The sequence below is a fragment of the Halichoeres trimaculatus genome, unplaced genomic scaffold (genome assembly GCF_033239565.1).
Source record: "Halichoeres trimaculatus isolate MK-OKI-2021-1 unplaced genomic scaffold, fHalTri1.1 fHalTri1_scaffold_19, whole genome shotgun sequence".
Lineage (NCBI taxonomy): Eukaryota > Metazoa > Chordata > Actinopteri > Labriformes > Labridae > Halichoeres > Halichoeres trimaculatus.
In genome coordinates, this window is record NW_027437197.1 from 286,539 (window position 1) to 314,102 (window position 27,564).

General features: G+C 54.7%; 1 protein-coding gene across 12 annotated transcripts in view; it reads left to right on the forward strand.

Moving 5' to 3' along the window:
* The window catches only part of mycbp2 (MYC binding protein 2), a 53,753-nt gene extending 27,039 nt beyond the window's left edge, over nucleotides 1-26,714 (forward strand). For 4 of the 12 annotated variants that reach the window (XM_074694745.1, XM_074694748.1, XM_074694746.1 and 1 more), the window contains 50 exons: nucleotides 67-204; nucleotides 292-470; nucleotides 542-684; nucleotides 774-874; nucleotides 990-1,208; nucleotides 1,824-2,046; nucleotides 2,243-2,361; nucleotides 2,456-2,543; nucleotides 2,669-2,718; nucleotides 2,791-2,963; nucleotides 3,094-3,238; nucleotides 3,317-3,523; nucleotides 3,833-3,888; nucleotides 3,959-4,074; nucleotides 4,203-4,300; nucleotides 5,329-5,445; nucleotides 6,584-6,724; nucleotides 7,943-8,020; nucleotides 9,219-9,443; nucleotides 10,185-10,317; nucleotides 10,892-11,017; nucleotides 12,618-12,815; nucleotides 14,559-16,178; nucleotides 16,258-16,427; nucleotides 16,503-16,750; nucleotides 16,829-16,995; nucleotides 17,547-17,717; nucleotides 17,794-17,993; nucleotides 18,081-18,230; nucleotides 18,411-18,571; nucleotides 19,040-19,196; nucleotides 19,301-19,525; nucleotides 19,630-19,695; nucleotides 19,795-20,034; nucleotides 20,120-20,209; nucleotides 20,299-20,379; nucleotides 20,467-20,733; nucleotides 21,093-21,376; nucleotides 21,459-21,555; nucleotides 21,630-21,749; nucleotides 21,885-21,986; nucleotides 22,089-22,217; nucleotides 22,532-22,664; nucleotides 22,747-22,850; nucleotides 23,788-23,976; nucleotides 24,080-24,187; nucleotides 24,409-24,618; nucleotides 24,873-24,980; nucleotides 25,176-25,341; nucleotides 25,426-26,714. In XM_074694745.1, the coding sequence (XP_074550846.1) occupies nucleotides 67-204; nucleotides 292-470; nucleotides 542-684; nucleotides 774-874; nucleotides 990-1,208; nucleotides 1,824-2,046; nucleotides 2,243-2,361; nucleotides 2,456-2,543; nucleotides 2,669-2,718; nucleotides 2,791-2,963; nucleotides 3,094-3,238; nucleotides 3,317-3,523; nucleotides 3,833-3,888; nucleotides 3,959-4,074; nucleotides 4,203-4,300; nucleotides 5,329-5,445; nucleotides 6,584-6,724; nucleotides 7,943-8,020; nucleotides 9,219-9,443; nucleotides 10,185-10,317; nucleotides 10,892-11,017; nucleotides 12,618-12,815; nucleotides 14,559-16,178; nucleotides 16,258-16,427; nucleotides 16,503-16,750; nucleotides 16,829-16,995; nucleotides 17,547-17,717; nucleotides 17,794-17,993; nucleotides 18,081-18,230; nucleotides 18,411-18,571; nucleotides 19,040-19,196; nucleotides 19,301-19,525; nucleotides 19,630-19,695; nucleotides 19,795-20,034; nucleotides 20,120-20,209; nucleotides 20,299-20,379; nucleotides 20,467-20,733; nucleotides 21,093-21,376; nucleotides 21,459-21,555; nucleotides 21,630-21,749; nucleotides 21,885-21,986; nucleotides 22,089-22,217; nucleotides 22,532-22,664; nucleotides 22,747-22,850; nucleotides 23,788-23,976; nucleotides 24,080-24,187; nucleotides 24,409-24,618; nucleotides 24,873-24,980; nucleotides 25,176-25,341; nucleotides 25,426-25,541 (8,952 nt within the window). In that variant the 3' untranslated portion in view covers nucleotides 25,542-26,714. Of the gene's footprint in view, nucleotides 1-66; nucleotides 205-291; nucleotides 471-541; nucleotides 685-773; nucleotides 875-989; nucleotides 1,209-1,823; nucleotides 2,047-2,242; nucleotides 2,362-2,455; nucleotides 2,544-2,668; nucleotides 2,719-2,790; nucleotides 2,964-3,093; nucleotides 3,239-3,316; nucleotides 3,524-3,832; nucleotides 3,889-3,958; nucleotides 4,075-4,202; nucleotides 4,301-5,328; nucleotides 5,446-6,583; nucleotides 6,725-7,942; nucleotides 8,021-9,218; nucleotides 9,444-10,184; nucleotides 10,318-10,891; nucleotides 11,018-12,617; nucleotides 12,816-14,558; nucleotides 16,179-16,257; nucleotides 16,428-16,502; nucleotides 16,751-16,828; nucleotides 16,997-17,546; nucleotides 17,718-17,793; nucleotides 17,994-18,080; nucleotides 18,231-18,410; nucleotides 18,572-19,039; nucleotides 19,197-19,300; nucleotides 19,526-19,629; nucleotides 19,696-19,794; nucleotides 20,035-20,119; nucleotides 20,210-20,298; nucleotides 20,380-20,466; nucleotides 20,734-21,092; nucleotides 21,377-21,458; nucleotides 21,556-21,629; nucleotides 21,750-21,884; nucleotides 21,987-22,088; nucleotides 22,218-22,531; nucleotides 22,665-22,746; nucleotides 22,851-23,787; nucleotides 23,977-24,079; nucleotides 24,188-24,408; nucleotides 24,619-24,872; nucleotides 24,981-25,175; nucleotides 25,342-25,425 lie in introns of all 12 variants that reach the window. The other 8 variants (XM_074694743.1, XM_074694750.1, XM_074694751.1 and 5 more) reach the window with 8 other exon arrangements.
* Nucleotides 26,715-27,564: the final 850 nt, after the last annotated feature.

Genomic DNA, 27,564 nt, shown 5'->3' on the forward strand with positions numbered 1-27,564 from the left:
TCTCTGGGTGTTTGGTGGGGTCAGTGTTAACCTCCTCATGCTGACCTCCTGCTTCCTGCTCCTCAGGCGCAGACGGAGCACCCGGGGGACTCGGCTCACTCTCACAGGTGGACGTCCTTGGAGCTGGTGAAGGGAACCTACAGCACCGACGACTCTCCCAGTGACATCGCAGAGATCCGCTTGGACAAGGCCGTCCCTCTGAAGGTACGGAGCTGCTCCTGAGTTCACGTTTATCATGGGTTACAGGTGGAGGTGTGAACACCACCTCACTGATACACCTCCCTGTTCCAGGAGGGGGTGAAATACGCCGTACGGCTGAGGAACTACGGCAGCCGGACCGCTAACGGAGACGGAGGTATGACCACGGTGCAGTGCTCTGATGGCGTGTCCTTCACATTCAGCACCTGCAGCCTGAGCAGCAACGGGACCAACCAGACCAGAGGACAGATCCCCCAGATCCTGTACTACAGGTGAGCCCCGGGCCGGCTGTGACCTGAGAGGAAGGTCGGCTCTGCCTCTGACTCTGTGCTTCTGTCTGTAGGAGTGAGTACGACGGGGACCTGCAGTCCCAGCTGCTGAGCAAAGCTAACGAGGAGGATAAGAACTGCAGCAGAGCTCTGTCTGTGGTCAGCGCCGTGGTCAGAGCTGCCAAGGACCTGCTGCACAGAGCCTTCGCAGTGGATGGTAAAACCAGAGACCGGACACTCACTGGTACCCGTTATAGACCGGATTATCACTGGCTCCTGTTCATCTCTGCCCTCTTTTCTCTCCAGTGGATGATATCCCCGAGCTGTTGAGCTCCTCCAGCCTGTTCTCCATGCTCCTGCCCCTCATCCTGGCCTACATCGGTCCTGTGGCTGCATCTGTGCCAAAGGTAGACCTGATCAGGGACTGAGGACACTTCACCTGAAACCAGCAGATTATTATTATTACAAGAGTTATTATCATCATTATTTAAATCATTATTATCATTTTAACCTCTCTTCCAGGCTGCTGTTGAGGTTTTCGGACTCGTACAGGAGCTGCTTCCTGCTGTCTCCGCCCTCAACCAGAAATATGCCCCTCCCACCTTCAACCCCAACCAATCAACTGACAGCACCACAGGGAACCAGCCTGAGCAGGGCCTGTCAGCCTGCACCACCTCCAACCATTACTCAGTCATCGAGAGTGACCACCCGTACAAACAGGCGTGCGTCACACAGTACAGGGTGAGCTCTCTGACAGCACGCTAACACCACGCTAATGGCTCAGTAATGACACGCTATCAGCAGGTTGACAGCACACTAACAGCAGGCTAACTGCAGGATAACAGCAGGCTAACAGCAGGCTAACAGCACGCTTACAGCAGGCTAACTGCAAGCTAACACCAGGCTAACAGCACAGTGACAGCATGCTAACAGCATGCTAACTGTAGGCTAATGGCGCATTCACAGCACGCTAACAGCACACTAACAGCAGGCTAACAGCAGGCTAACAGTAGGCTAACAGCAGGCTAACAGCAGGCTAACAGCATGCTAACAGCACAGTGACAGCACGCTAACAGCACGCTAACAGCACGCTAACAGCAGGCTAACAGCAGGCTAACAGCAGGCTAACAGTAGGCTAACAGCAGGCTAACAGCAGGCTAACAGCATGCTAACAGCACAGTGACAGCACGCTAACAGCACGCTAACAGCAGGCTAACAGTAGGCTAACAGTAGGCTAACAGTAGGCTAACAGCACGCTAACTGCAGGCTAACAGCACAGTGACAGCTCACAGGAAGTAGACATGCTGCTTTAACCCCCTGAGGGCTCAGCCAATCCTCTCTCTCCTCTGGTCTCAGGTATCGTTCCCAGACTGCGTCCGCTGGACCACCATCGAGTTCGACCCCCAGTGCGGTACGGCTCAGCCAGAGGACGTGTTACGCCTGCTCATCCCAAGCCGGACCCTCCACCTGTCCAGTCTGGGGGGCAAACCTCTGATCCACGACACCATCAACACCTGGACCGAGCTGAAGAAGTTCTCTGGCTCCAGCGGCTGGCCCACCACGGTCCTGGTGCTGCCCGGTGAGAACGTTTGAGCGTCGATGATCTGTGTGACACAGTTTGTAGTTGTTGGAGTGTTCCTCTGGGACTCTGTGGGGGTTTGTTGGTCTTTGTTAAACCTGGACAGCTCTAATCTCTGCGGCAGGCAGACATCGTCCTCACAGAGATCACCTGCTGCTCACCTGTAACCTGCTCTTTTTGTCCTCTCTGCTCTCAGGAAATGAAGTCCTGTTCTCCTTAGAGACGGCCTCAGACTACGTTAAAGATGAGAAAGCTTGTTTTTACGGCTTCAAGTGTGTGGCTGTGGGGTACGAGTTCAACCCGGGGCCTGATGAGGTACGCACGCCGTGATGAGATCAGTGACTCTGACGTTTGTCAGCTCAGGCAGGAAGAAAGGTGCTCAGTGTGACTGACCGGGCCTGTGTTTCAGGGGACCATCCTGCTGGAGAAGGAGCTGGCGTACCTGGGCAGTGTGTGTGCTGCAGCCCTGATGAAGAAGGATCTGGCCCTGCCTATTGGTGAGGAGGAGGAGGAGGAGGAGGAGGAGGAGGAGGAGGAGGAGGAGGAGGAGGAGGGAGCTACGGGTGTAGGTAGATGTTTCTGGAGAAGGATGTGTCCATGATCTAATGACTTTCTCTCTCAGGTAACGAGTTGGAGGAGGACCTGGAGATCCTGGAGGAGGCCTCTCTTCAGGTACCTCTGAAGTCCGGATCTGTCCCTAGCTGTGCTGGGAGCAGGACTTTAACCTCCTCTGTTTCCTCTCAGGTGTGTAAGTCCCACTCAGGGATCCTGGGGAAGGGTCTGGCCCTGTCCCACTCCCCCACCATCCTGGAGGCCCTGGAGGGGAACCTGCCCCTGCACCTGCAGACCAACGAGCACTCCTTCCTGGAGGACTTCATCACCTGTGTGCAGAACTCCAGCGGAGGACGTCTGGCCAGGTAGATATGAGTCTGTCTGCAGCTCTGCTCAGCAGGTGGAGGTCACGCCCCCTGCTCTTCACGCCTCCACCCGTCAGCTGGGTGGAGACCTGTGTAACGTGAGTCTCCTGTTCTTACCTGTGCCCTTCAGGTGGCTGCAGCCCGACTCGTACGCAGACCCTCAGAAGACGTCTCTGATCCTGAACAAAGACGACATTCGCTGTGGGTGGCCCGCCACCGTGGTGGTTCAGACCAAAGACCAGTACGGAGACGTGGTCCATGTCCCCAACATGAAGGTCAGAGCCGACAGATGTTTGATCTCACCTCCACCATCACACTCCTCTGACCGCTGTCTGTACCCTCCTCTTCCTCAGGTGGAGGTGAAGGCCGTACCTGTGTCCCAGAAGAAGTCGATGCAGCCTGAGAACGTGAAGAAGCTGCAGCGCTTACCTGGAAGCTCCTCCCCCTCCTCGTCAGGCCCTGACCTCACCTTTGGAGGTCTGCCCGTGCCCAAGCTGGAGGCCACGTACGAGCCCATGATCGTGAAGGAGGCTCGATACATCGCCATCACCATGATGAAGGTCAGGGTCATGTGACCGCCTCAGATCTCCCTCACTGTTAATACAGCAGGGTCCCTTTAAGACAGGTCCACCAGGGGGCGCTGTGTCCTCATTAGCAGACCTGATGTGAACATAAGGCAGCTGGTGCCCCCTACAGGAAACATGAGGCATAGCAGAGGAGGAGGTGGAGTCAGCTGTTAGTGAAGAGACAGAGATAAAACATCCTCTTCATCCTCTTCATCCTCTTCATCCTCTTCATCCTCCTCACACTCAGGACACTGACCTCCTTGTCTGCTTCTCCTCACACTCTGCTCCTTCTGTCTCCTCCAGGCCTATGAGAACTACTCCTTTGAGGAGCTGCGCTTCGCCTCCCCGACCCCAAAGAGGTGAGCCATTGAGCGCAGAGAGAAATGAGTTTACGTCAGAAACCATGGACTGACTGTGTTTTCCTCTCAGACCCAGCGAGAACATGCTGATCAGAGCCAACACGGACGGGACCTACAGCGCCAACTGGACCCCCGGTGCCGTGGGCCTCTACACCATCCACGTCACCATCGACAGCATCGAAATCGGTACGTCAGAGTGAGCGCCTGTAGGAGAACGCCGTGTGTTCCCCACGACCATCACTGGATCTGACCCGTCTCCATGAGGCGCTGGTTCTGATGTCAACTCCTGAGCTGTGAGCTGGTCTCTGTTTCAGATGCTGGTTTGGAGGTGGAGGTCAAAGACCCCCCTAAAGGCATGATCCCCCCCGGCACTCAGATGGTCAAACCCAAGGCTGAACCTCAGCCCAGCAAGGTGAGTGTTCCCTGCAGCACGAACATGCTAAAGACACGCTAAAGACATGCTAAAGACACGCTAAAGACATGCTAAAGACATGCTAAAGACATGCTAAAGACACGCTAAAGACACGCTAAAGACATGCTAAAGACACGCTAAAGACATGCTAAAGACATGCTAAAGACATGCTAAAGACACGCTAAAGACACGCTAAAGACACGCGAGTGAGGCATGCATGCTTTGAATGAGCCAGTGGAGCCAGCAGGAAGCGCTGGTCCTGCTCACTGGGAGCTCCATGGAGGGCGACCCTCTAAGGCGGAGCCTCTGTGCAGCGTGAAGCTGTGTCTCTCTCTGAGGACCAGCAGCTCCTCTCACCCCTCTGCAGCTTGTAGTCACTTCAGCTCCTCGCTGCGTTTGCTGCCCAGACACAGAAAGACTCAAAGTGACGGCGAGGCTCCGTTCAGGTCCAGGACGAGCTCCTCAGACGCTGGATCAAAGTCAGAGGCTGGTAGAGACGTCAGGGGGGCCGTTTCTGAACGTGGGCTGTGTCTCTGAGTCAGACACAGAGGACGCGCTTGTCCCTCTGAATGCTGGTGTATCGTGCATGTTTCCACTCTGACTGTAGGGCAGGAAATGAACAGCTGACATGTTGCAGTCATCATCATTCAGTCAAACTTGTTTGTGTGTAAAGATCCATGAAGGGAAACAAGCAACGTGTCCTCCTGTGGTCCTGTTTCCTCAGAGTGAAGCTCAGAGCTCTGCTGCTGCTGCTGCGGCTGCTGCTGCGGCTGCTGCTGCGGCTGCTGCGGCTGCTGCTGTAGCTGCTGTAGCTGCAGCAGAAACAGAGCCCTGAACTTCCCTCCTCTTGCTGTTTCCTTGCTTGGACCTGGACGCGGGCTTTGTGTGGAGCAAAGCTTGCAAACCTCCTCCTGTCACTGATCCTGCCTCCTGTTTCTCCTCCTGCTGCTCCTCTCCTCCTCCCCCTCTTTCGGACTCTTCTTCGCTCCTGCCGCTCACGGTCTTCATCTCCCTTCTGCTTCTCTCAGGTCCGCAAATTTGTGTCGAAGGACAGCGCAGGCCTGCGTGTGCGTAGTCACCCCTCCCTGCAGAGTGAACAGATAGGCATAGTGCATGTCAATGGCACCATCACTTTCATTGACGAGGTAACCACCTGAGCCCAGGCAGACATGAACCTTCTGTTTGTGACAGCTCTAGCTCTGTTTCCTGTCTCTCTCCTCTTCCTGTTCTCTTCCTCTCGACAGAAGTGATCATGATTTCCTGTTTGAATGATTATTTTAAATAATCTTCTTTAATTTATGTGTTTTGATCTCCTTTAATACTGAGAACTTCTGCCTTTCAAAGCTTTTCGATTTGTTGCTTTAATTTTGCTTCGTACTCCTGCGAATCTCTCTGAGGCCACAGGAAACGCTGAGTGTCTGCAGGATGAGTCCAGAGCCAGGACAGTTAGAGCCCCTCACGAGTTTATCTGATCCTCTTTAAGTCTGCGCTGAGGCCACGGGGACGACTGTTAGGGTGGTTCCCCTCTGCCTGTACGTAGAGATAGACCTGCTCCCACCATCGTACGACAGTGAGGCCAAAATATCCCCTGAAACAGGCCCAGACAGGTTTGGCTGTGTATGCAGACCACGCTAACACACATCCAGTGATTTAAGGAGGACCCTCAGGTGATCATTGGGGACGATTCTCGCGACTCGATTCGATATAAAATGCAATTCTTTGATATTAACAATTTTTGAAATTCTTAGTTTGCTTTTTTAAAACCAGACCATGTGAAAAAGTTAAATGTGTACAGACGATATCAGGAGCCATAAAATGCTCATCACATGAGTCAGAGAAACACTTCGCCCTCTGCTGGAGAAAAGTGGAAACTTTTTTTTCAATAAAAAAACAAAGAAATGAAGAATTTGAAATAAAAAAAAAAGTTTTTTGACAAAGAATCCCAATTTTGATATTGCCACATAAAAATACTGATTTATCAAATGTTTTATTTTTTTCTCCACCCCTACCGTTGATCATCACAAAACTCTTAAATGCACCAAACGAATGGTTAGGTCATACTGCAGACAGTCAGCAGGGGGCGCTCTGTCCCTTTATACAGCCCTGGTTCAATCAGGCAGCGTGCAAAACAAAAACAACCTGATCTCGTTTTAATCGTGAGACTTTCCTGTGGCCTCAGACATGCTGTGTGTGTGTGTGTGTGTATCTGTGTGTGTGTGTGTGTGTATCTGTGTGTAGTAATGGGCGGCATGGCTCTGCTCTGCCCTTGCTTGTTTCCCGTAGATCCACAATGATGATGGTGTGTGGCTCAGGCTCAATGATGAGACAGTAAAGAAGTATGTTCCCAGCATGAATGGGTACACTGAAGCCTGGTGCCTCTCTTTTAACCAGCACCTGGGCCGGAGCCTACTGGTCCCAGCCGACGTAAGTAGAAGGTGGCCTGCAGAGCGAGCGTGAGCATGAGTGTGAGAGGTGTGTGTGAGCGTGAGAGGGGTGTGTGAGAGTGTGTGTGACCGTGTGAGGAGTGTGTGAGTGTGAAACAGACTGAGCTTCTGAGCCGTTCATTTGGGGATAACACTGAGGTCACTGTAAACTGTATGAGCTGTCCACCGCTTGGCTCACGCCCCCCAAATGTACCGTGAGCATGTGTCAGAGCGTGGTCAGACCGTAGGCGTCAGGTGCATGAGAGCAGAGCTGCAGCAGCGTCTGACACGCTCACTAACACACCCTGCACAGCAGCAGCTGCAGCTGGAGCCTGCATGCTGCGTCTGAAGGCAGAGCGCTAACCTCACACACTGCGCCATCGCAGCAGGTCACACGCAGCAGGTCACACGCAGCAGGTCACACGCAGCAGGACACACGCAGCAGGACACACGCAGCAGGTGGCTCACGCTCGGCGCTGCAGTTTAGCCTGAAGCAGGAACTGACAGACGAGAGTCAAAGAGCTGGTCGCTCTGCGCTGTCGGGTCTCCTCTCCCTCATTGGTCGTCACTCACAGCTCATTAACACACCTCAGCATGAATGACAGGTTCCCCTCATGGTCTGCTCCATGCCACCAAAACCACCAAAACCACCAGAACACGTAAAACCAGGACCCGGACCTCCCAGACCGGGTCCCTGAGGAAAAGAGGAACATTGGAGATTCTGATCTGTGGGTGGTTTTCTGTCATGGAGCAATCACTGAAAGTTTAGGGACTTGAACCTCTGCCGCTCCACTGCTCCACCGCTCCACTGCTCCACCCTCGCACTGGGATCCTGGCGTGTCAGGGGGCTCATGTGAGGTCTGTCTGAACAGCATGACACACTACTTCATCTGAGTGGGGGATTTTTTTGGAAGTGTCTCTGTTTTTATCTGGTTGTTGGTTTGGAAACAGTGCTCCGTGCTGTTTGGACTCCTCCTGTTTCCATCCTGCTCCTCTGAACTCCTCACAGCCTCCTCTATCAGAGCTCTCCTGACTCCATCACAGTCCGTCCTCCTCCTTCACCTCCTCTAATCTCGTCTGATGCTGGAGTTTACTGAGGAGCCAAAATCAAACTTTTCTCTCTCCTTCCAAAAAAATACACGAGCGTCTCCCCCGTCCTGTTTCTCTCCTCTGTGGAGTCGTCTACTGTTTCTTGACTGTCTCACAATCTGTTGCTCAGACTGTCTTTAACGCTAGCCAAGGAGTCAGGGACATCGGCTTTTTGTCCTGGACCCCCTTAACTATTTTCCCGCCACAGGTGAGTCGTCTGAAGGAGGGATAAACAGCCTGACTGCCCGTAGCTTCCATCTCTCTGTTGCTTTCTCTGTTCCTTTGACCCCTGTGCAGTGCTAGTGTCCCCCAGTGTCCCCCAGTGTCCCCCAGTGTCCCCCAGTCTCCCCCAGTCTCCCCCAGTGTCCCCCAGTGTCCCCCAGTGTCCCAGCTAAAGGTGGACTCAGATGCATGGTGGTCAGCAGCCACAGACTGTCAGTGGGGCTCCCTCAGGTCCAGCGTGTGTGTTGCATGAGGTTGCAGTGACTAATGTTCGGCCTGCTGCATGAGGTGTTGGGGGGTCACATGAAGTCCTGTCCCTGTGTCTCATAGCATGCGTCCCGTAGTCCTGAGTCTGGACTCAGTCCACCTTAACCGTAGGAGCCGTGTAGCTGCTTCACTCCAGACGTCACTCAGTGTCCGGCTCTCAGCGCCCCCCCCCCCCCTCTGTGGTTAATGTTCAGGAGGTGTTTTCATGTCAGAGTGAGGGTGTGATGATGTCACTGCTCAGGTGAAGCTTTAGTCCTCAGGTAACGTCCTCGCACCACCTGTGTGTGTTCAGGTTAAAGGAACAGTTCACTGTTTGGGGAATGCACCTGTTTGCTTTCTGCAGAGTGTGAGGCCAGCAGTGGAGACCGCTCTCACCTGGGTCACTGAGTCCGGGTCAGTTCAGACCAAGACCCAGACCAAGACCCAGACCAAGACCCAGACCAAGACCCTGTTTGATCTGCATCCACAGTCAGGGTTTGTCCCGCTCACAACAAATAATAAAAAAAATCATTTCTGATCAACGACAGACCATCCTCAGTCAGTGAAACACACAGACTCTGTGTGTGTGTGTGTGTGTGTGTGTGTGTGTGTGTGTGTGTGTGTGTGTGTGTGTGTGTGTGTGTGTGTGTGTGTGTGTGTGTGTGTGTGTCTCTCTCTCTCTCACAGCCTGAGGTTGGTGCAGAGTTAAAGTCAGAACACATCAGCTGATTTAAGCTGTTTCTCATACGGTGTGAGCGTGACCTTTGACCTCTGACCTCTGACCTCTGACAGAAAGCAAACAGCTCAAAGTGTCTGAAGCTGTGATGGCGTCCACTGGATCCTGAATCCGGGGCTTGAGTGTGGTCCTGGTCTTGTCATTAATCTGCAGCCTGCTGTTGTTGATCTGTGGCTCTAACCCATGCTCTCGCCTCTTGCAGGAGGTCAGGGGCCCATCGGAGGAGAACATAAAGGAGGTGAGCAGCTGCCCTTCCCACGAGGCCCCCATTCGGGTGCAGAGCAGGGCAGGGCAGGGCGGCGGCCCGGGGCTTTATAAGGTAGTGAAGACCGGCCCCTCTGGTCACAACATCAGAAGCTGCCCAAACCTTAGGGGTATCCCCATTGGAATGTTAGTTCTTGGCAACAAGGTCAAGGCCGTAGGCGAGGTACGCACTCACCCCAAACACTGCACTGTGTTGTTTAAAGTGGTCTGTTAAGATCTGAGCTAACCTTGGTGGAGCGGGGTCAGGTGGAGCGCTCCTCCTGGATGAACTGATGCTGTCTGTGAGGATGTGATCTCTCTGGCTCTGTCTGTGTCTCTCCTCTCACGAGGTCTTGTGGGCTCTGTGGCTGCAGCCTGCGCCTGCTTCCTGACTCACTAACTCCAGTTTTTAGCATCATTACAGTTCCAGGGTGTGTCGACCCGCTGATCAAAGCTGGAGCCTCTCTGTGCCTTGCCTCTGTCTTTCTGCTCTGATAATAATCCTGTTGATACTCTCTGAAGCGTGGTGAGGGGACCTCCTGGGGTGGACCTGTCAGAGCTGACGTGGTGTGTCATGCTGTGGGATAGTTTCCTCTCTGAGCCGGTCTGGACCCAGAGGTGCAGCCTGCTCACACTAATACCCCCCTCTGTTTGTTTCCTCTGGACGATCAGGGAGCTCAGACAGACTCCTCCCCCTCTCAATGAGCCCCCCCCCCTGTGATGTAGAGAGTTGATCTGATTGGAGCTGCACTGATTCTGTCCGCAGCGCCCGCTGACACTCAGAATCTGAGCTGTGATCTGCTGCTGTGCTCTGAATGTGATCACTTCCTGTCTGCATGGCGTGTTTCCTCTGATGGTCACTGTGTCCTGTAGTATCTGCTGGCTGTGAGTGTGAGGGCAGGTAAAGATGCTGTTTGTGCACCAGGTGGTGAACTCAGAGGGGACCTGGGTGCAGCTGGATAAGAACAGCGTGGTGGAGTTCTGCGAGAGCGACGAGGGCGAGGCCTGGTCTTTGGCCAGAGACCGAGGAGGGAACCAGTACCTCCGCCACGATGAAGGTGAGCCGCTCTCAGAGGATCTGAGTGGAGCCTCAGAGTCTGACGAAGACTAATCCAACCCTCTAACCCTCTTTGCTCTGACCCTCTTTGCTCTGACCCTCTTTGCTCTGACCCTCTTTGCTCTGACCCTCTGACCCTCTGACCCTGTGTGTGCTCTGACCCTCTCTGTGCTCTGACCCTCTGACCCTCTGACCCTCTTTGCTCTGACCCTCTTTGCTCTGACCCTCTGTGTGCTCTGACCCTCTTTGCTCTAACCCTCTTTGCTCTGACCCTCTTTGCTCTGACCCTCTGTGTGCTCTGACCCTCTCTGTGCTCTGACCCTCTGACCCTCTGTGCTCTGACCCTCTCTGTGCTCTGACCATCTTTGCTCTGACCCTCTCTGTGCTCTGACCCTCTGACCGTGTGTGTGCTCTGACCCTCTGACCCTCTGTGTGGTCTGACCCTCTGTGCTCTGACCCTCTGTGCTCTGACCCTCTGACCGTGTGTGTGCTCTGACCCTTTGACCCTCTGTGTGCTCTGACCCTCTGACCCTCTGTGCTCTGACCCTCTGACCCTGTGTGTGCTCCTGGTACAGAACAAGCTCTGCTGGAGCACGGCGCTCAGACGCCTCCTCCCAGCCCGTTCTCCGTGCAGGCCTTCAACAGAGCGGCCACGTCCAACGGAGCGCAGGGCTTCGACTACGGCATCTCCAACAACAAAGGTGAGCTGAACACCTGCACCCTCCACCTGAAACTCCTGCTCTGATTCACTGTGTTCAGTTTAACCTTCAGATTTCACTGATGTTGATGTTTGAGTCTGCTCTGACCTCACTCTGCGCCCTCGCCTTGATAACTCACAGCTTCATGTTCACCGCCGCTGACTCCTGCTCCTGCTTTCAGACATTTCTCACGCCTAGTTTGACGCTTTAGCTCATGGTAGACAGACTGATATCAGAGAAAACCGTTCTGCTCCAGATCTCTGCAGAAGTCCATCTCTAAGGTGATCCAGGAGGACTCAGTCAGTCCTCCACCATCACTGATCCATCCTCACTTTGATTTGTGCATGCCTCTCATGTTTCCGCCTTCACGCCTGGTGTCTGCAGCGTCGGGGTCTCCGTGTGTGCGTGCATGAGCCGCCGCTCCATCACCCCGTGTGATGGGTTCATCTGACCCCGGGATCATCAGCATGTCTGATCCATCCTCATCTCAGAAAGCATCTGAAACTCACAACACACACACACACACACACACACACACACACACACACACACACACACACACACACACACACACACACACACACACACACACACACACACACACACACACACACACACACACACACACACACACACCTGGGGACACTCATCACTTCCTGCACCATCACTGATTGGCTGGCCCCCGACGTGTCCCTGTGTCAGCCTCAGCACGCTCACAGAGACGCCGGCTCCACCCTGAGCCTCAGCTGCGTCTCCTCTGGAGCTGCGTCTCCTCTGGAGCTACGTCTCCTCTGGAGCTACGTCTCCTCTGGAGCTGCGTCTCCTCTGGAGCTGCGTCTCCTCTGGAGCTGCGTCTCCTCTGGAGCTCCACCTCCTGAAAACCTCCTGTGTGAAGGATCAGGAAGCTGAAAACACGTCAGTGTCAGACTCACATCCCTCCGTCAGAGAGAGGAACCTGCAGTCTGGTCTCGGGCCTCCCTTACAGCCTCGGTCCAGCCCCCAAAGGTGGCGTCATGGCGCTCTGATGGTTTCTGATCGGTGTTTCTGCAGAGAGGAGGAGATTTGGGAAACGGTTGATGCAGTATCAGATCAGAGAAACTCTAACCCAGTGTGCAGAGTCTCTCCTCCTCCTCCTCCTCCTCCTCCTCCTCCTCTCTGTCTCTGTGTTGGTCAGCCTCTCAGTGGGAGGAGCCTAACCGTCAGGGAGCAGTCAGACAGTCTGGACAGACCTTTACAGGCTGTTCACCTCCTCCTTTGGTCCAGTCTCTGAGCAGCTCTGATCCTCAGACGGCGTTCCCGTCCTGGTTGGATGTTTAGATGTGTAGTGCAGAGGACAGCGCCACCCTGAGGCCGCTGTTTGATCAAACGCTGACTCAGAAACTCAGAGTGAATCAGTCAGTGTTGAGCTCGGCGTGGGCAGCGTCAGCGGCGTCTGATAGTGTGATGTCACAGGTTTCCTTCGGGTCACGTCTCGTCCTCAGAGTTTGATCGTGATGCGCTCTGAATGCTCCTCCTCACCTCCCCACCTCCTCACCCTCGCCTCCTCACCCTCAGTAAAGCAGCAGCTGTAGTTTGTGCCCATCCTCTGTCTCCATGTCTGCAGGTGACCGGCTGAGTGCCATACTGAATTCCATTCAGTCTGGGCCCTTCCTCTCAGCAGCTCCCTCCTCCTCTTCCTCCGTATTTGAGCAAGCCGCCCAACCTCCCTCCTCCTCCTCCTCCTCCTCCTCCCTTGTCCACAGCCCATTTGTGTTTGGACAGTCCCCCTCCCAACTGTCTCAGCCACAGCCACAGCTTCTGAGTAAGTGTGTCCTGCTTCCTGTGTGTGTTGTGTGTGTGTGTGTGTGTGTGTGTGTGTGTGTGTGTGTGTGTGTGTGTGTGTGTGTGTGTGTGTGTGTGAGCAGAGCCTAAAGGGTTAAAGCAGTGATATACCAACAAGGCCTGAGCCTGCTCAGCTCTTAGATCCTGTTTCAGAGATAAACCAGGTGAAACAGGCTCTAACTCTGAGCTGCGTCTTGTTAAAGGTATATTCCGTGTTTTTCTGCCTGCTCTTTAATCAGCTTCTGTTCTTCATCCTCTCTGCTGCTTCCTCTTCAGATCTGCTTTCTTCATCCTTTATCAGCTTCTGTCATTTTCTGCTCAGACCAGCACCACTACACACACACACACACACACACACACACACACACACACACACACACACACACACACACACACACACGGAGTTACCTGAGCAGGTGTTAGAGTCACTGATCAAAATCAGTTTAGTCCTGAAGTTTTAAGGTTCACAGTGATCAGGAGTTATCGTCAGTTACAGACGTCAGAGAGGATCAACCTGTCTGTGTGGAGAGTCTCCAGCCTGTACTCCTCTCTGTCTGTCTCTCTGTCTGTCTCTCTGTCTGTCTCTCTGTCTGTCTCTCTGTCTGTCTCTCTGTCTGTCTCTCTGCCTGTCTCTCTGTCTGTCTCTCTGTCTGTCTCTCTGTCTGTCTCTCTGTCTGTCTCTCTGCCTGTCTGTCTGTCTGTCTCTCTGTCTGTCTCTCTGTCTGTCTGTCTCTCTGCCTGTCTGTCTGTCTGTCTCTCTGTCTGTCTCTCTGTCTGTCTGTCTCTCTGCCTGTCTGTCTCTCTTCCTGTCTCTCTGCCTGTCTCCTGACCTGTCTGTCTCTCTGCCTGTCTCCTGACCTGTCTGTCTCTCTGCCTGTCTCTCTGCCTGTCTCTCTGCCTTTCTCTCTGCCTGTCTGTCTCTCTGTCTCCTGACCTGTCTGTCTCTCTGCTGTAGATGGTTCGTCGTCTCGCTGTCTTGCTTCTGGTGAGCGTGTGTCGGTGTCTGCGCACGGCTCTGCTCTGTCGTCTGTCGCTCTCAGGCCAAAGGGTGGGTACCAAGTCCTTACTGCCCCCCCAGACCCCCAGACCCTCAGACCCTCAGACCCTTTAGACCCTTTATACCCTCTGAGGGTCTAGTTGTACAGACTGTGTGACCCCCTGAGGGTTTGATGGTCTGAGGGTCTGGGGGTCTTGCGCAGATGAAACAGACTGATCAGGTAGAGAGGATGTAGGATGGAGCCAGGATCAGTTTAGTCCTGATCTTCAGTCAGACGTCAGGGACCACAGAAAGACTCAGGACTCAAAGTAAACCAGTCTTTAGGGCTCTGTTCAGCTCCCGGTTCAGACTCACTGAATTCACATCTGAATTTGGTTTTAGTCCCCAACCTGGTCTAGATCCAATTTTACCACACACACACGCACACACACACACACACACACACACACACACACACACACACACACACACACACACACACACACACACACACACACACACACACACACAGAGTCAGGGGCCATGGTCTTCGTCAGAACCTGTCTCGTGGTGTTCTGGTCCTGGTCTCTGACCTCGGGCTCTGCTTCATTTCATCTCTTGGTTTGATGGCGTCATCGTTTGCTCTGAATGTTCGTTCTCAGACAGAAATGTGTGTTAGCGCCTCCTGTTGGCGCCTCCTGTTGGCGCCTCCTGTTCTTTAACTGTTTTTGACCCGTTGACGTCCAGGTGAGCGGGGGAACCTGATGCCCGGCGCCCGGCCCATGTCCCCGTCCAAACACCGTCAGGAGAACCGTCTGTCCAAACAGGAGAGCCGCAGCGGGCGAACGTCTGAGCAGGGCCGGATGAAGACCGGCGAGGGAGGCCTGTCGGCCAGCGAGGCGCTCATCCTGCGCTCCGACACGGGCAAACTGAGGTCGGACTCCCACAGCCGCTCCCACTCGCCCAATCACAACACTCTGCAGGCGCTGAAGGCGGACGGGAGGACCTCCGGGCTCAGGGCCGAGTCCCCCAACCCCGGCTCTCGCTCCTCCTCCCCCAAACAGAAGAGTGTGTCCTCCTCAGGCCGGTCCAGCCCCTCCAGCACCTCCTCCTCGACCCCTCAGGACAAGAACCTCCCCCCTAAAGTCAGCCCCTCCTCCAAAGCTAGACTGGACCCCCCCAGGGAGAGATCCAAGTCGGACTCGTACACCCTGGACCCCGACACGCTGAGGAAGAAGAAAGTCCCTCTGACGGAGCCGCTGAGGGGCCGGTCCACCTCCCCCAAACCCAAACTGTCCCCCAAAGACCCAAACAAAGGACTGAGCAACAACGCCGAGAACCGCGTCCCCTCTCCCCACGTGACCCAGGAGAACCTCCACAGCGAGGTGGTGGAGGTCTGCACCTCCAGCGCCCTCCTCTCCGAGGACGGCAACGACGAGAACGTGGAGGTCCGAAACGCGGAGGAGGGATCCTGCAAGGTCCACTTCAGCATCGGCAAAGCTCCGGTCAAAGAGGAGCAGGAGAGCCGCTCCTCGCCCAAGGTCAGCAGGAAGACGTCGAGCCGACACGCGCGGCCCAAGAAAGACAAGTCCGGACCCCTGTTCAAAGGAGAGAGCTCCTCCAGGGCCACCGAGCCCGCCAAGCAGGCCATGTCCCCGTCTGTGGCCGAGTGTGCTCGAGCCGTCTTCGCCGCGTTCCTGTGGCACGAAGGGATCGTCCACGACGCCATGGCGTGCTCCTCCTTCCTGAAGTTTAACCCCGACTTGACCAAGGAGCACGCTCCCATCCGCAGCTCCCTGGGAGGACAGGGCGCCGAGGAGAAGGAGAGCAAGCTGAAGAACCGCCACTCCCTGGAGATCTCCTCGGCTCTGAACATGTTCAACATCGCCCCCCACGGGCCGGACATCTCCAAGATGGGCAGCATCAACAAGAACAAGGTGCTGTCCATGCTGAAGGAGCCGCCGCTCCCTGAGAAGTGTGAGGACGGGAAGGGAGAGGCCGCCGCCTACGAGATGACCTCTCACCCCTCCATGAGGGCCAAGTCCATCCTGCCGTTGACGCTGCAGCACCTGGTGGCCTTCTGGGAGGACATCTCCATGGCAACCATCAAGGCGGCCACCCAGAACATGATCTTCCCCAGCCCCGGCTCCAGCGCCATCCTGAAGAAGAAGGAGCATGAGAAGGACAGCAAGAAGGCCAAGAAGGAGAAGAAGAAGAGGGAGAAGGCCGAGGTGCGTCCCCGGGGAAACCTGTTCGGAGAGATGGCTCAGCTCGCCATGGGCGGGCCGGAGAAAGACACCATCTGTGAGCTGTGCGGAGAGTCCCACCCGTATCCTGTCACCTACCACATGAGGCAGGCCCACCCAGGTGAGTCCAGAACCCTGACCACCGGGCTGGGACCGTCTAAGAGCCCCTCTGTCCCTCTAACCTCCTCTCTCTGTCACAGGCTGCGGTCGCTACGCCGGAGGTCAGGGCTACAACAGCATCGGACACTTCTGTGGAGGCTGGGCCGGGAACTGTGGGGACGGAGGCATCGGGGGCAGCACCTGGTACCTGGTGTGTGACCGCTGTCGAGAGAAGTACCTGAGAGAGAAGCAGACTGCGGCCAGGGAGAAGGTAAGGCACGGGCACGTCCTCCGTCTGGGAGGAGCTGCTGCAGAGGACGATAACTCCTGATCTCTTCTCCTCAAGGTGAAACAGTCCAGGAAGAAACCCCTGCAGGTGAAGACCCCTCGAGCTCTGCCCACCATGGAGGCCCACCAGGTGATCCGGGCCAACGCCCTGTTCCTGCTGTCCCTCAGCAGCGCCGCAGAGCCCAGCATGCTGTGCCACCACCCTCCCCGCCCCCTGCACTCCCAGCTGCTCCCCAGCCTGAAGGAGGGCGTGTCCGACGAGATCCCCAACAAGATGGGCTGTCTCTACCTCCAGACGCTGGCCAGGTGACCGACAGACGGCCTGCAGGGACCACGACCAGACTCTGAGACGCCGTGCTAACCTCTCCCTGTCTCTTTCTCCAGGCAGCACACGGAGAACTTCGGCGCCTTTCAGGACGATAACCTCTTCCAGGACGAGATGAGGTATCTGCGCTCCACCTCCGTTCCTGCGCCGTATATTTCAGTGACTCCTGACGCCTGCCCCAACGTGTTCGAGGAGCCAGAGAGCAACATGAAGTCCATGCCCCCTAGGTAACACCTCTCACCACTGATAGTCCCACCTGATGGTCCCACCTGATGGTCTGACCTGATGGTCTGACCTGATGGTCTGACCTGATGGTCTGACCTGATGGTCTGACCTGATGGTCCCACCTGATGGTCTGACCTGATGGTCCCACCTGATGGTCTGACCTGATGGTCTGACCTGATGGTCCCACCTGATGGTCCCACCTGATGGTCCCACCTGATGGTCCCACCTGATGGTCCCACCTGATGGTCTAAGTCGTAGATAATCTCTGTCTCTCCATAGTTCTGTCATGTGTTGCTCTAAGCGTGCTCTGAGCGTGCTCTGAGCGTGCTCTGTGCGTGCTCTGTGCGTGCTCTGTGCGTGCTCTGAGCGTGCTCTGAGCGTGCTCTGTGCGTGCTCTGTGCGTGCTCTGTGCGTGCTCTGAGCGTGCTCTGAGCGTGCTCTGTGCGTGCTCTGTGTGTGCTCTGAGCGTGCTCTGAGCGTGCTCTGAGCGTGCTCTGAGCGTGCTCAGTGCTCTGCAGAACAAAACGATAAGAGTCTGTTTTTGCTCTTACTGGCTGTCTTTCAGTCTGGAGACCAGTCCCATCACGGACAGCGACACGGCCAAGCGGACCGTGTTCCAGAGGTCGTACTCCGTGGTAGCGTCCGAGTACGACAAGCAGCACTCTCCGTCCCCGGCTCGAGTCAAGGCGGTGCCCAGACGCCGGGTGCACAGCGGGGATGCAGGTGATTATAGACCCTGACAGGTGATCTCCTCGCTGAGTGTTTCCTGTGTGTGTGACCTCCTGCGTCTCCTCTGCAGAGGTGGGATCGTCTCTCCTGAGACACCCGTCCCCGGAGCTGTCCAGGCTGATCTCAGCTCACGGCTCGCTCAGTAAAGGAGAGAGGAACTTCCAGTGGCCGGTCCTGGCCTTCGTGATCCAGCACCATGACCTGGAGGGTCTGGAGGTGGCCATGAGGCACGCCCTGAGGAAGTCTGCCTGCAGGGTGTTCGCCATGGAGGTGCCTCAGTCCTTCTTCCTGCTCTGTGGGCTCAGTTTGGGGTCTGTTTCAGTCAGGGGGTAACTGCTCTGCTCTCTGACCCCTCAGGCTTTCAACTGGCTCCTGTGCAACGTGATCCAGACCACCTCTCTGCACGACATCCTCTGGCACTTCGTGGCGTCTCTGACGCCCTCGCCCTGTGAGCCGGAGGACGAGGAGGACGAGGAGAACAAGGGGAACAAGGAGGTGGTGGAGCAGGTAGAGTGCAGCTTCATAGAGCGTCACGGAGCATAAACAGGGCGCCACAGGGCGTCACAGGGCGCCACAGGGCGTTACAGGGCGACACAGGGCGTCACGGAGCGTAAACAGAGCGTTACAGGGCGCCAGGTGGTTTCATGGTGTTCAGGTCTGTTAATCTGAGGGTCTGGTCCCCCACAGGAGAGAGACCTGGGCGTCTGTGAACATCCTCTGTCAGACATCGTGATAGCCGGAGAGGCCGCTCATCCTCTGCCTCACACCTTCCACCGCCTGCTGCAGACCATCTCTGACCTCATGATGTCCCTGCCCAGTGGGAGCTCCCTCCAGCAGATGGCGCTCAGGTAAACAACACGCTGAACCAACGCATGAAATCTGTCATCAACCCTGACATCCCGCTCAGAGGAAACAGTCGGCTTTAACGACTCAGCAGCACCAAGGAGGCGGAGCCTAACAGATCAGTGTTCACCACCAGAGCTCAGCCTGAAACTACGCTCTCTGTCTCCTCCTCATGACTCCTCCTGTCTCCTCCTGACTCCTCCTGTCTCCTCCTCCTGTCTCCTCCTGACTCCTCCTGACTCCTCCTGTCTCCTCCTGACTCCTCCTGACTCCTCCTGACTCCTCCTGACTCCTCCTGTCTCCTCCTGACTCCTCCTGTCTCCTCCTGACTCCTCCTGACTCCTCCTGACTCCTCCTGTCTCCTCCTGACTCCTCCTGACTCCTCCTGACTCCTCCTGACTCCTCCTGTCTCCTCCTGACTCCTCCTGTCTCCTCCTCCTGACTCCTCCTCCTCCTCCTGTCTCCTCCTCCAGGTGCTGGAGTCTGAAGTTCAAACAGTCGGACCATCAGTTCCTCCATCAGAGCAACGTTTTCCACCACATCAACAACATCCTGTCCAAGTCTGACGACGGGGACAGCGAGGAGAGCTTCAACATCAGCGTGCAGTCAGGCTACGAGGCCATGAGCCAGGCAGGAGCAGACACACACACACACACACACACACACACACACACACACACACACACAGATCACCCAGCAGCAGCTGACGGCCTGACGTGTCCGTGTGTCTCCAGGATCTCTGCCTGGTGACCTGTCTGAAGGACCTGACCAGCGTGGTGGACATCAAGACGTCCAGTCGGCCCGCCATGATCGGCAGCCTGACGGACGGCTCCACGGAGACCTTCTGGGAGTCTGGAGACGAAGACAAGAACAAAACCAAGAGCATCACCATCAGCTGTGTGAAAGGGATCAACGCCTCCAGCGTGTCCGTGCACGTGGACAACTCCAGAGACATCGGGGTGAGAGCGGCGCCGCCGTCACTGATGGGGGCGGAGCTGTGTTTGTGATGTAAAGCTGCGACCTGTTGGTCCTCTCTGACGGTGCTCCTCCTCTCTGTTCACAGAACAAAGTCACATCAGTGACCTTCCTGTGTGGGAAGGCCATGGAGGACCTCTGCAGGATCAAACAGGTACCCCGTCTGTCCCCCAGTCTGCGGTCTGATCCAGGTCTCACTGCGCTCTGGATCGGACCTCGTGGGTCAGCTCTCTGAGACTGTCCTCTGTTACAGGTGGACCTCGACTCGCGCCACATGGGCTGGGTGACCAGCGAGCTTCCTGGAGGGGACCATCATGTGATCAAGGTGGAGCTGAAGGGTCCCGAGAACACCCTGAGGGTCCGACAGGTCAAGGTGCTGGGCTGGAAAGAGGGCGAGAGCATCAAGATCCTGGGTCAGATCTCGGCCAGCATGGCTCAGCAGAAGAACTGTGAGGCGGAGACTCTGCGGGTGTTTCGCCTCATCACCTCTCAGGTGTGTTACCTGCCGCCCCCTGGGCCGAGCGCCACCGAGGCATCAGGTGAGAGTCTAACCTCCTCCCTCTGCTCCGCCCCCACAGGTCTTTGGAAAACTGATCTGTGGAGACGCTGAGCCCACTCCAGAGCAGGAGGAGAAGAACCTGCTGTCCTCCCCTGAAGGAGAGGACAAGGTGAGTCCTGTGGCTGAGAGACACCTCCTGTGTCCAGACGCCTCCTCCTCTCCTCCTCCTCCTCACCTGCTCCTCTGTGTCTGTCCCAGGTGCCCTCTGACGCCGACCTGAAGGAGCACATGGTGGGGATCATCTTCAGCAGGAGCAAACTGACCAACCTGCAGAAACAGGTGAGCGCCGCGCTCTGAGGGACGCTCTGAGGGACGCTCGGCGGGGTCACATGTTCCCGTCCCTGAGCCGCTCTGTTCTGTGTCCAGGTGTGCGCCCACATCGTCCAGGCCATCCGCATGGAGGCCACACGGGTCAGGGAGGAGTGGGAGCACGCCATCTCCAGCAAAGAGAACGCCAACTCGCAGCCCAGCGACGACGACGCCTCCTCAGACGCGTACTGCTTCGAGCTGCTCTCCATGGTTCTGGCTCTGAGCGGCTCCAACGTGGGCCGGCAGTACCTGGCCCAGCAGCTCACGCTCATGCAGGACCTGTTTTCTCTGCTGCACACGGCCTCCCCCAGAGTCCAGAGACAGGTGGGCGCCGGCGCCAGGTGTTCAGAGGAGCTCTGTGGAGGGTCCGGTTAGCAAACACTCAGAGTAGAAACAGGCTCTCTACAGGGGGTCTCCTGAAGACCCTCCATGAGTACAGGATCCCCTTCACAAAGAGGGTCTAGACCTGACCTCCTGTCTTCATATCACAGCAAACACCAGAACATCAGACCCTCCACAGGACTCAGCCTGAGTGCCCAGCTCTGATCCTCCATGAGGTCTAGACCCCCCTGTGTTTTAGACCTCCTTTAGACCTCAGGATGTGGATCCGTGTCTCACAGACCACCTGGTCCACAGGGTCCAGTTTCACTCTCTGCTCTCTGTGTCTCCTCCTCTGGTCTCAGGTCACGTCGTTGCTGCGCCGCGTCCTCCCTGAGGTCACGCCGGTGCGCCTCGCCAGCATCATCGGGGTGAAGGCTCTGCCTCCGGCGGACATCAGTGACATCATCCACTCCACGGAGAAGGGCGACTGGAACAAGCTCTGCATCCTGGACATGTTCCTGGGCTGCATCGCCAAAGCGCTCACCGTGCAGCTCAAGGCCAAAGGGACCACCATCTCCGGCACGGCCGGCATGGCGGCAGGAAAAGGAGTGACCACGGTCACGCTGCCCATGATCTTCAACTCCAGGTGAGCCAGAGTCCGTTCAGGTGCTGCTCTGAAACGCCTGCAGCTCACAGCGGGCTAAACGCTGCTGCTCTGTCGCCCTCAGCTACATCCGCAGAGGAGAGAGCCACTGGTGGATGAAGGGCTCCACCCCTCCCCAGATCGCCGAGATCATCATCAAGCTGGTCAAAGACATGGCAGCTGTGAGTCCCAGTCTGTCTGTGAGCTGATCCAGACCTGAACCAGACCCCCTGACTCACTGACTGTTTGTTTTCAGGGTCACCTCTCAGACGCCTGGTCCAGGGTCACCAAAAACGCCATCGCCGAGACCATCATCGCTCTGACCAAGATGGAGGAGGAGCATCGCTCTCCTGTCCGCTGCATCGCCACCACACGGGTAACCTGTCACACACACGGCGTGTTCCTGTGAACACAGGAAGTCAGTCATATTAACCCTCTGTCCTCTGTCCTCTGTGTGGTCTCTGTGGTCTCTGTGGTCCATGTGGTCTCTGTGGGCCTTGTGGACTGGTAGCTGTGGCTGGCCCTGGCCTCGCTCTGTGTGCTGGACCAGGACCACGTGGACAGGCTGTCCTCTGGACGCTGGATGGGGAAGGACGGGCAGCAGAAGCAGATGGTGAGAGACAGGATGTGGTTTCCACGGTGACAGAGTGAAGGTGGTCAGAGACTAACTCCTCCTCCTCTTCCTCCTCTTCCTCCTCTTCCTCCTCCTCCTCAGCCCATGTGTGATAACCACGACGACGGAGAGACGGCGGCCATCATCTTATGTAACATGTGTGGAAACCTCTGCACCGACTGTGACCGCTTCCTCCACCTGCACCGCCGCACGCGCTCCCACCAGAGACAGGTCTGTACCAACACGCCGTCTGTCTGCCTGTATCTCTCTGTCTGTCTGTCTGTCTGTGTGTCTGTCTGCCTGTCTGTCTGTCTGTCTGTCTGTCTCTCTTCCTGTCTGTCTGTCTGTCTCTCTGTCTCTCTTCCTGTCTGTCTGTCTGTCTCTCTTCCTGTCTGTCTGCCTGTCTGTCTGTCTGTCTACCTGTCTCTCTCTCTGCCTGTCTCTCTTCCTGTCTGCTGTGTTACTGTGATAATCTGATGAAGGGAGACGACCCCTAGAGGAGCAGCACGTGGAGTTTCAGGTGTTGACCTTTGTTGTGCTCCCAGGTGTTTAAGGAGGAGGAGGAGGCCATAAAGGTGGACCTCCATGAGGGCTGTGGGAGGACCAAGCTGTTCTGGCTCATGGCTCTGGCAGACTCAAAGACCATGAAGGCCATGGTGGAGTTCAGGGAGCACACAGGTGAGACGATCCCTCCACAGCGCCCTCACGTCTCCTCCTGTGCCGGTTTGTCCCCTCTGACCCCGCTCCGCTCCTCCTGCAGGTAAACCCGCCTCCAGCAGCTCCGACGCCTGCAGGTTCTGTGGGACCAGGAACGGGACTGAGCTGTCTGCAGTGGGCAGCGTCTGCTCCGATCCAGACTGCCAGGTACTGTAAGACCCGACAGTTAGCATGAGAACGGTTATTTCCTGCAGGTCTGTGACGCTCCGTCAGGGATTTACCACCTGGATCCTTTTCTGCACCAGATTAGAGAAAATATGAGACATGAAAAACCCTCAGACTGCAGCCGTAGTTCCTCCATCCAGAGAAGATCACAGCTTTAACTTCCTCCTGTAAACGGCCGTCAGAGGTCAGCTGCAGCGAGCGCTCACCTTAAAGACGTCCTCAGAGGGACAGAAACCACAGAGATGGACCCCCCACAGAGACAGATGATTCAGTGTAATGTTAGCCTGATGTTAGCCTGATGTTAGCCTGATGTTAGAGTAATGTTAGCGTGATGTTAGCCTGATGTTAGCCTGATGTTAGCCTGATGTTAGCCTGATGTTAGCCTGATGTTAGAGTAATGTTAGCCTGATGTTAGCGTGATGTTAGCCTGATGTTAGCGTAATGTTGGCCTGATGTTAGCCTGTTGTTAGCCTGTTGTTAGCCTGATGGTACAGTGATGTTAGCCTGATGGTTACAGTGATGTTAGCCTGATGTTAGCCTGATGGTACAGTGATGTTAGCCTGATGTTAGCCTGATGGTACAGTGATGTTAGCCTGATGTTAGCCTGATGGTACAGTGATGTTAGCCTGATGTTAGCCTGATGTTAGCCTGATGGTACAGTGATGTTAGCCTGATGGTTACAGTGATGTTAGCCTGTTGTTAGCCTGATGGTACAGTGATGTTAGCCTGATGGTACAGTGATGTTAGCCTGATGGTTACAGTGATGTTAGCCTGATGTTAGCCTGATGGTACAGTGATGTTAGCCTGTTGTTAGCCTGATGGTACAGTGATGTTAGCCTGATGTTAGCCTGATGGTACAGCGTGTGTTATATAAACTCTGGAAGCCTCAGAGGACCCTCTCCTCCTGGTTCTCCTGCAGGAGTATGCTAAGCTGGCCTGCAGTAAGACCCACCCCTGTGGACACCCCTGTGGAGGAGTGAAGAACGAGGAGGCGTGCCTGCCGTGTCTGCACGGCTGTGACAAGAACACGGGCTGTCTGAAGCAGGATGCTGACGACATGTGTATGATCTGCTTCACCGAGGCGCTCTCTGCTGCCCCTGCTGTTCAGGTAAACGCTGCTCCAGGTGTTCCTCTCACTTCACAGGTCTCTCTTCATGGATCTGTCTCTCTGGGTCTCTGTTCACGGGTCTCTGTTGATGTCTGTCTTCCAGCTGGACTGCACTCATGTGTTCCACCTCCAGTGTACCCGTCGGGTTCTTGAGAACCGCTGGCTTGGGCCCAGGATCACGTTTGGGTTCATGCTGTGTCCCATCTGTAAGGTAAGGAGTCTGCTGAGCTGGTCTGTGAGGGCCTCAGAGACCACAGAGAGACGGGACTGTCTCAGCTCGTCCTGAAGGGGACTGAGCCCTCCTCTCTGTGGATCACTCCAGTTTGTTCTTCCTCTGTCGTCTCTGAGGCCGGCCCCCCTCTGGACCTGTCCTCTGGACCTGTCCTCTGGACCTGAACTGGACCTCTGGACTAAAACCGGTCTCTGTTTCAGAACAAAATCAACCACTCCGTGATCAAAGACCTGCTGGACCCCATCAAGGAGCTGTACGAGGACGTGAGGAGGAAGGCTCTGATGAGGCTGGAGTACGAGGGTCTGCACAAGAGCGAGGCCATCACCACACCAGGAGCCCGTTTCCATAACGACCCCGCGGGCTTCGCCATGAACAGATACGCCTACTACGTCTGCTACAAGTGCAAGAAGGTAAGGAAGCAAAGGTGTTCAGACTCTCAGGTGCTCTGACTCTCAGGTGTTCAGGCTCTCAGGTGTTCAGACTCTCAGGTGCTCTGACTCTCAGGTGTTCAGACTCTCAGGTGTTCAGGCTCTCAGGTGTTCAGACTCTCAGGTGCTCTGACTCTCAGGTGTTCAGACTCTCAGGTGTTCAGACTCTCAGGTGTTCAGACTCTCAGGTGTTCAGACTCTCAGGTGTTCAGGTGTTCTGCTTCCTGTCTCTTCAGGCTTACTTCGGGGGAGAGGCTCGCTGTGACGCAGAGGCCGGACAGGGAGATGACTACGACCCCAGTGAGCTGATTTGTGGAGCGTGCTCAGATGTGTCCAGGGCTCAGGTGAGTAAATGATGGAGACACTTGGTTAGCTTAGCACAAAGACTGGAACAGAGGGACCAGGTGTCCTGGTTCCTGTCCTGTTTCAGGGACTCGGGTTCCTGTCCTGGGTCAGGGACTCTGGTTCCTGTCCTGGGTCAGGGACTCTGGTTCCTGTCCGTGTGCGCGCTCAGACCTCTCTCCTCTTGCGTCCTCCAGATGTGCTCGAAGCACGGCACAGACTTCCTGGAGTATAAATGCCGGTACTGCTGTTCTGTGGCTGTGTTCTTCTGCTTCGGCACCACGCACTTCTGCAACGCCTGCCACGACGACTTCCAGAGGATGACCAGCGTCCCCAAAGAGGAGCTGCCCCACTGTCCTGCAGGTGCTGAGTGGTTGTGACGACGTCGGGCTCAGAGCGCCGCGTCCTGACAGAGAAACTAACCAGCTCTGTGTTTGTGTCCCTCAGGGCCCAAAGGGAAGCAGCTGGAGGGGAGCGAGTGCCCTCTGCACGTGGTGCACCCGCCCACGGGGGAGGAGTTTGCGCTGGGCTGTGGCGTGTGCAGAAACGCCCACACCTTCTAAACCAAGACTTGAACTGAAACCAGTTTGTCTACTGTGATTCGTGGCTGCTGCTGACGCTCAGCCCGGAGCTTGGCTCTTGATTGGTCAGGTTTCCTGGATGCTGGACCAGGATTCTGCTCTCACGCCAAGAGTCCTCAGGTCTGCTCTTCCACCAACATCAGGATCCGGGCTCGGCTGCCACCTGGAGCTGCGGCTCCTCTTGGATCAGAGTAACCTGAACGAAAAAAAAGAACAATAGAAATTTAAAAAGAAGAAAAAATAAATTAACTTGTGACGTGTTTGCATGCGGCCGGTGTATCCCCTCGGCTTCTATAGACGTTGCACACCTCCTGATCTCTGACGTGTAAGATGGGTATGAAACGAATTTGCTTGGAGGCAAACGTGGATCAGCGTGGGTTTAAAAAAAAGGAACAGGCCGTATTTCCAGCTTCCTAACTATAAATTTAAAATATTGTTGTATGTAAACTTTTCGTAATCTTGTACAGTATTCTCCACTGTCAAGTGCATCATGGGTTGACGGACAAAAAAAACGATGAGTGGGTGAATAAGACTGTTAAGAATATTATGTTTGGGAGGAAAATAGTGTACGATTTATCTAATCTTGTATATATGATACTATTCAAATAGCTGTATCCGAAGTTGCTACTCTTCACTTCAGTTTTGTTTGATATTCTGGGTTATGTTTTGAGCCAGAACTTTTAATGAAGTGCAATACTGGGTGTGCCTCCTATTTTGCAGCTGTTAACCTATGGAATGTATGTCAATAAAGCCACTGTACATTTTTATACAGTAGACAGTCGTGATCCCCTCCTCTAAATGTCGGGTCTCTTCTGTTGTCTGGACACGAGATGGAGGAGCCAATGAGGGTGGATGTAAATCCTGTCAGCAGCTCTGTGGAGATTAAAAAAAGAACCAAAAGCTTCAAAGTGAGAGCTCGCAGTGATTAGAGCTGGATGACGGAGGGGCCAGTCCTCACACCAAATAAAATGTGTGCACCTGTCATGCTTTTCCCGTGTAGGAGGCAGGGGGCGGGGTCAGGGGTCAGGGATACAGAGTGTGGAAAAAACAGCTGCTGTTATATAAAAAAAGCTTAATACTTGTGAATCTGCTCTGTAATATCTGTGGTGGATGGAGTTGAATGGTAATAAACCAGGTTCTCTGTTTCGCAAAGTACACACTGTGTGGTTTTTTTAACGAGCGAAAACTGAAGACATTCAGTTATTACAGCTGTTTGTTTTAGACTGATTTAAAGTCACAACAGTGACAAAACTGACCCAAACAGTTTAACGTCTGGAAAACATGTTGTCTCTGTTTGTCTGCTGGGTGACACACGTTTGAAAAGTTTTAATCTGACTTTTATTCAAAATCAGCATCTTTATTCAAGTTAGAGACACACAAACTGGACGTCAACATCACACCTATCATTTCAGTAATCTGGGGTTATAAAATGAGAGACTGTCGTTATCTTTGGACCAGGGGTCAACCTGATCCGTTTGAATCTGAAGATAAATAAGTCAGTAGTCAGTGGAAGAAATTGATGTTTTTATCACCTTTGAGCCCATTTCCGGTCTCTCTGTAAAAGCCTGTGTTCCTGTTACAAACTGCCTGCTCTGCTTTTTTTTCCGCAGCAGAAATTGTAATATATGAAGAAACTGAACCTGAATCTTTTTCATTAAGGAAAATGGCGTCCATCAGTGGAAGTGCAATTAATGGGAAGAGGAAGAGTAAGTGTATAAAACTTTTTAATAAGCAAACAACACATCTGAACATTGTCTGAATAACTTTTACCGTATTTTAACATTGTAATATACTAGTTATATACATAAAATCTGAAATGTAAAAAACTTTAAAAAAAAAATGTGTTTAGTATTTTAATAACCTCACAAAGATTGGGGAATCTTAAAATCTTTGTGATTGGACTATATCTTTTTTTCCTGGTAGTCAGGGGGTTAAGAAGAAACCGAACCAGGAAACTTTACCTCCAGAAAAACTAACTTGTTTTTATATTCATACAGTATTTAAT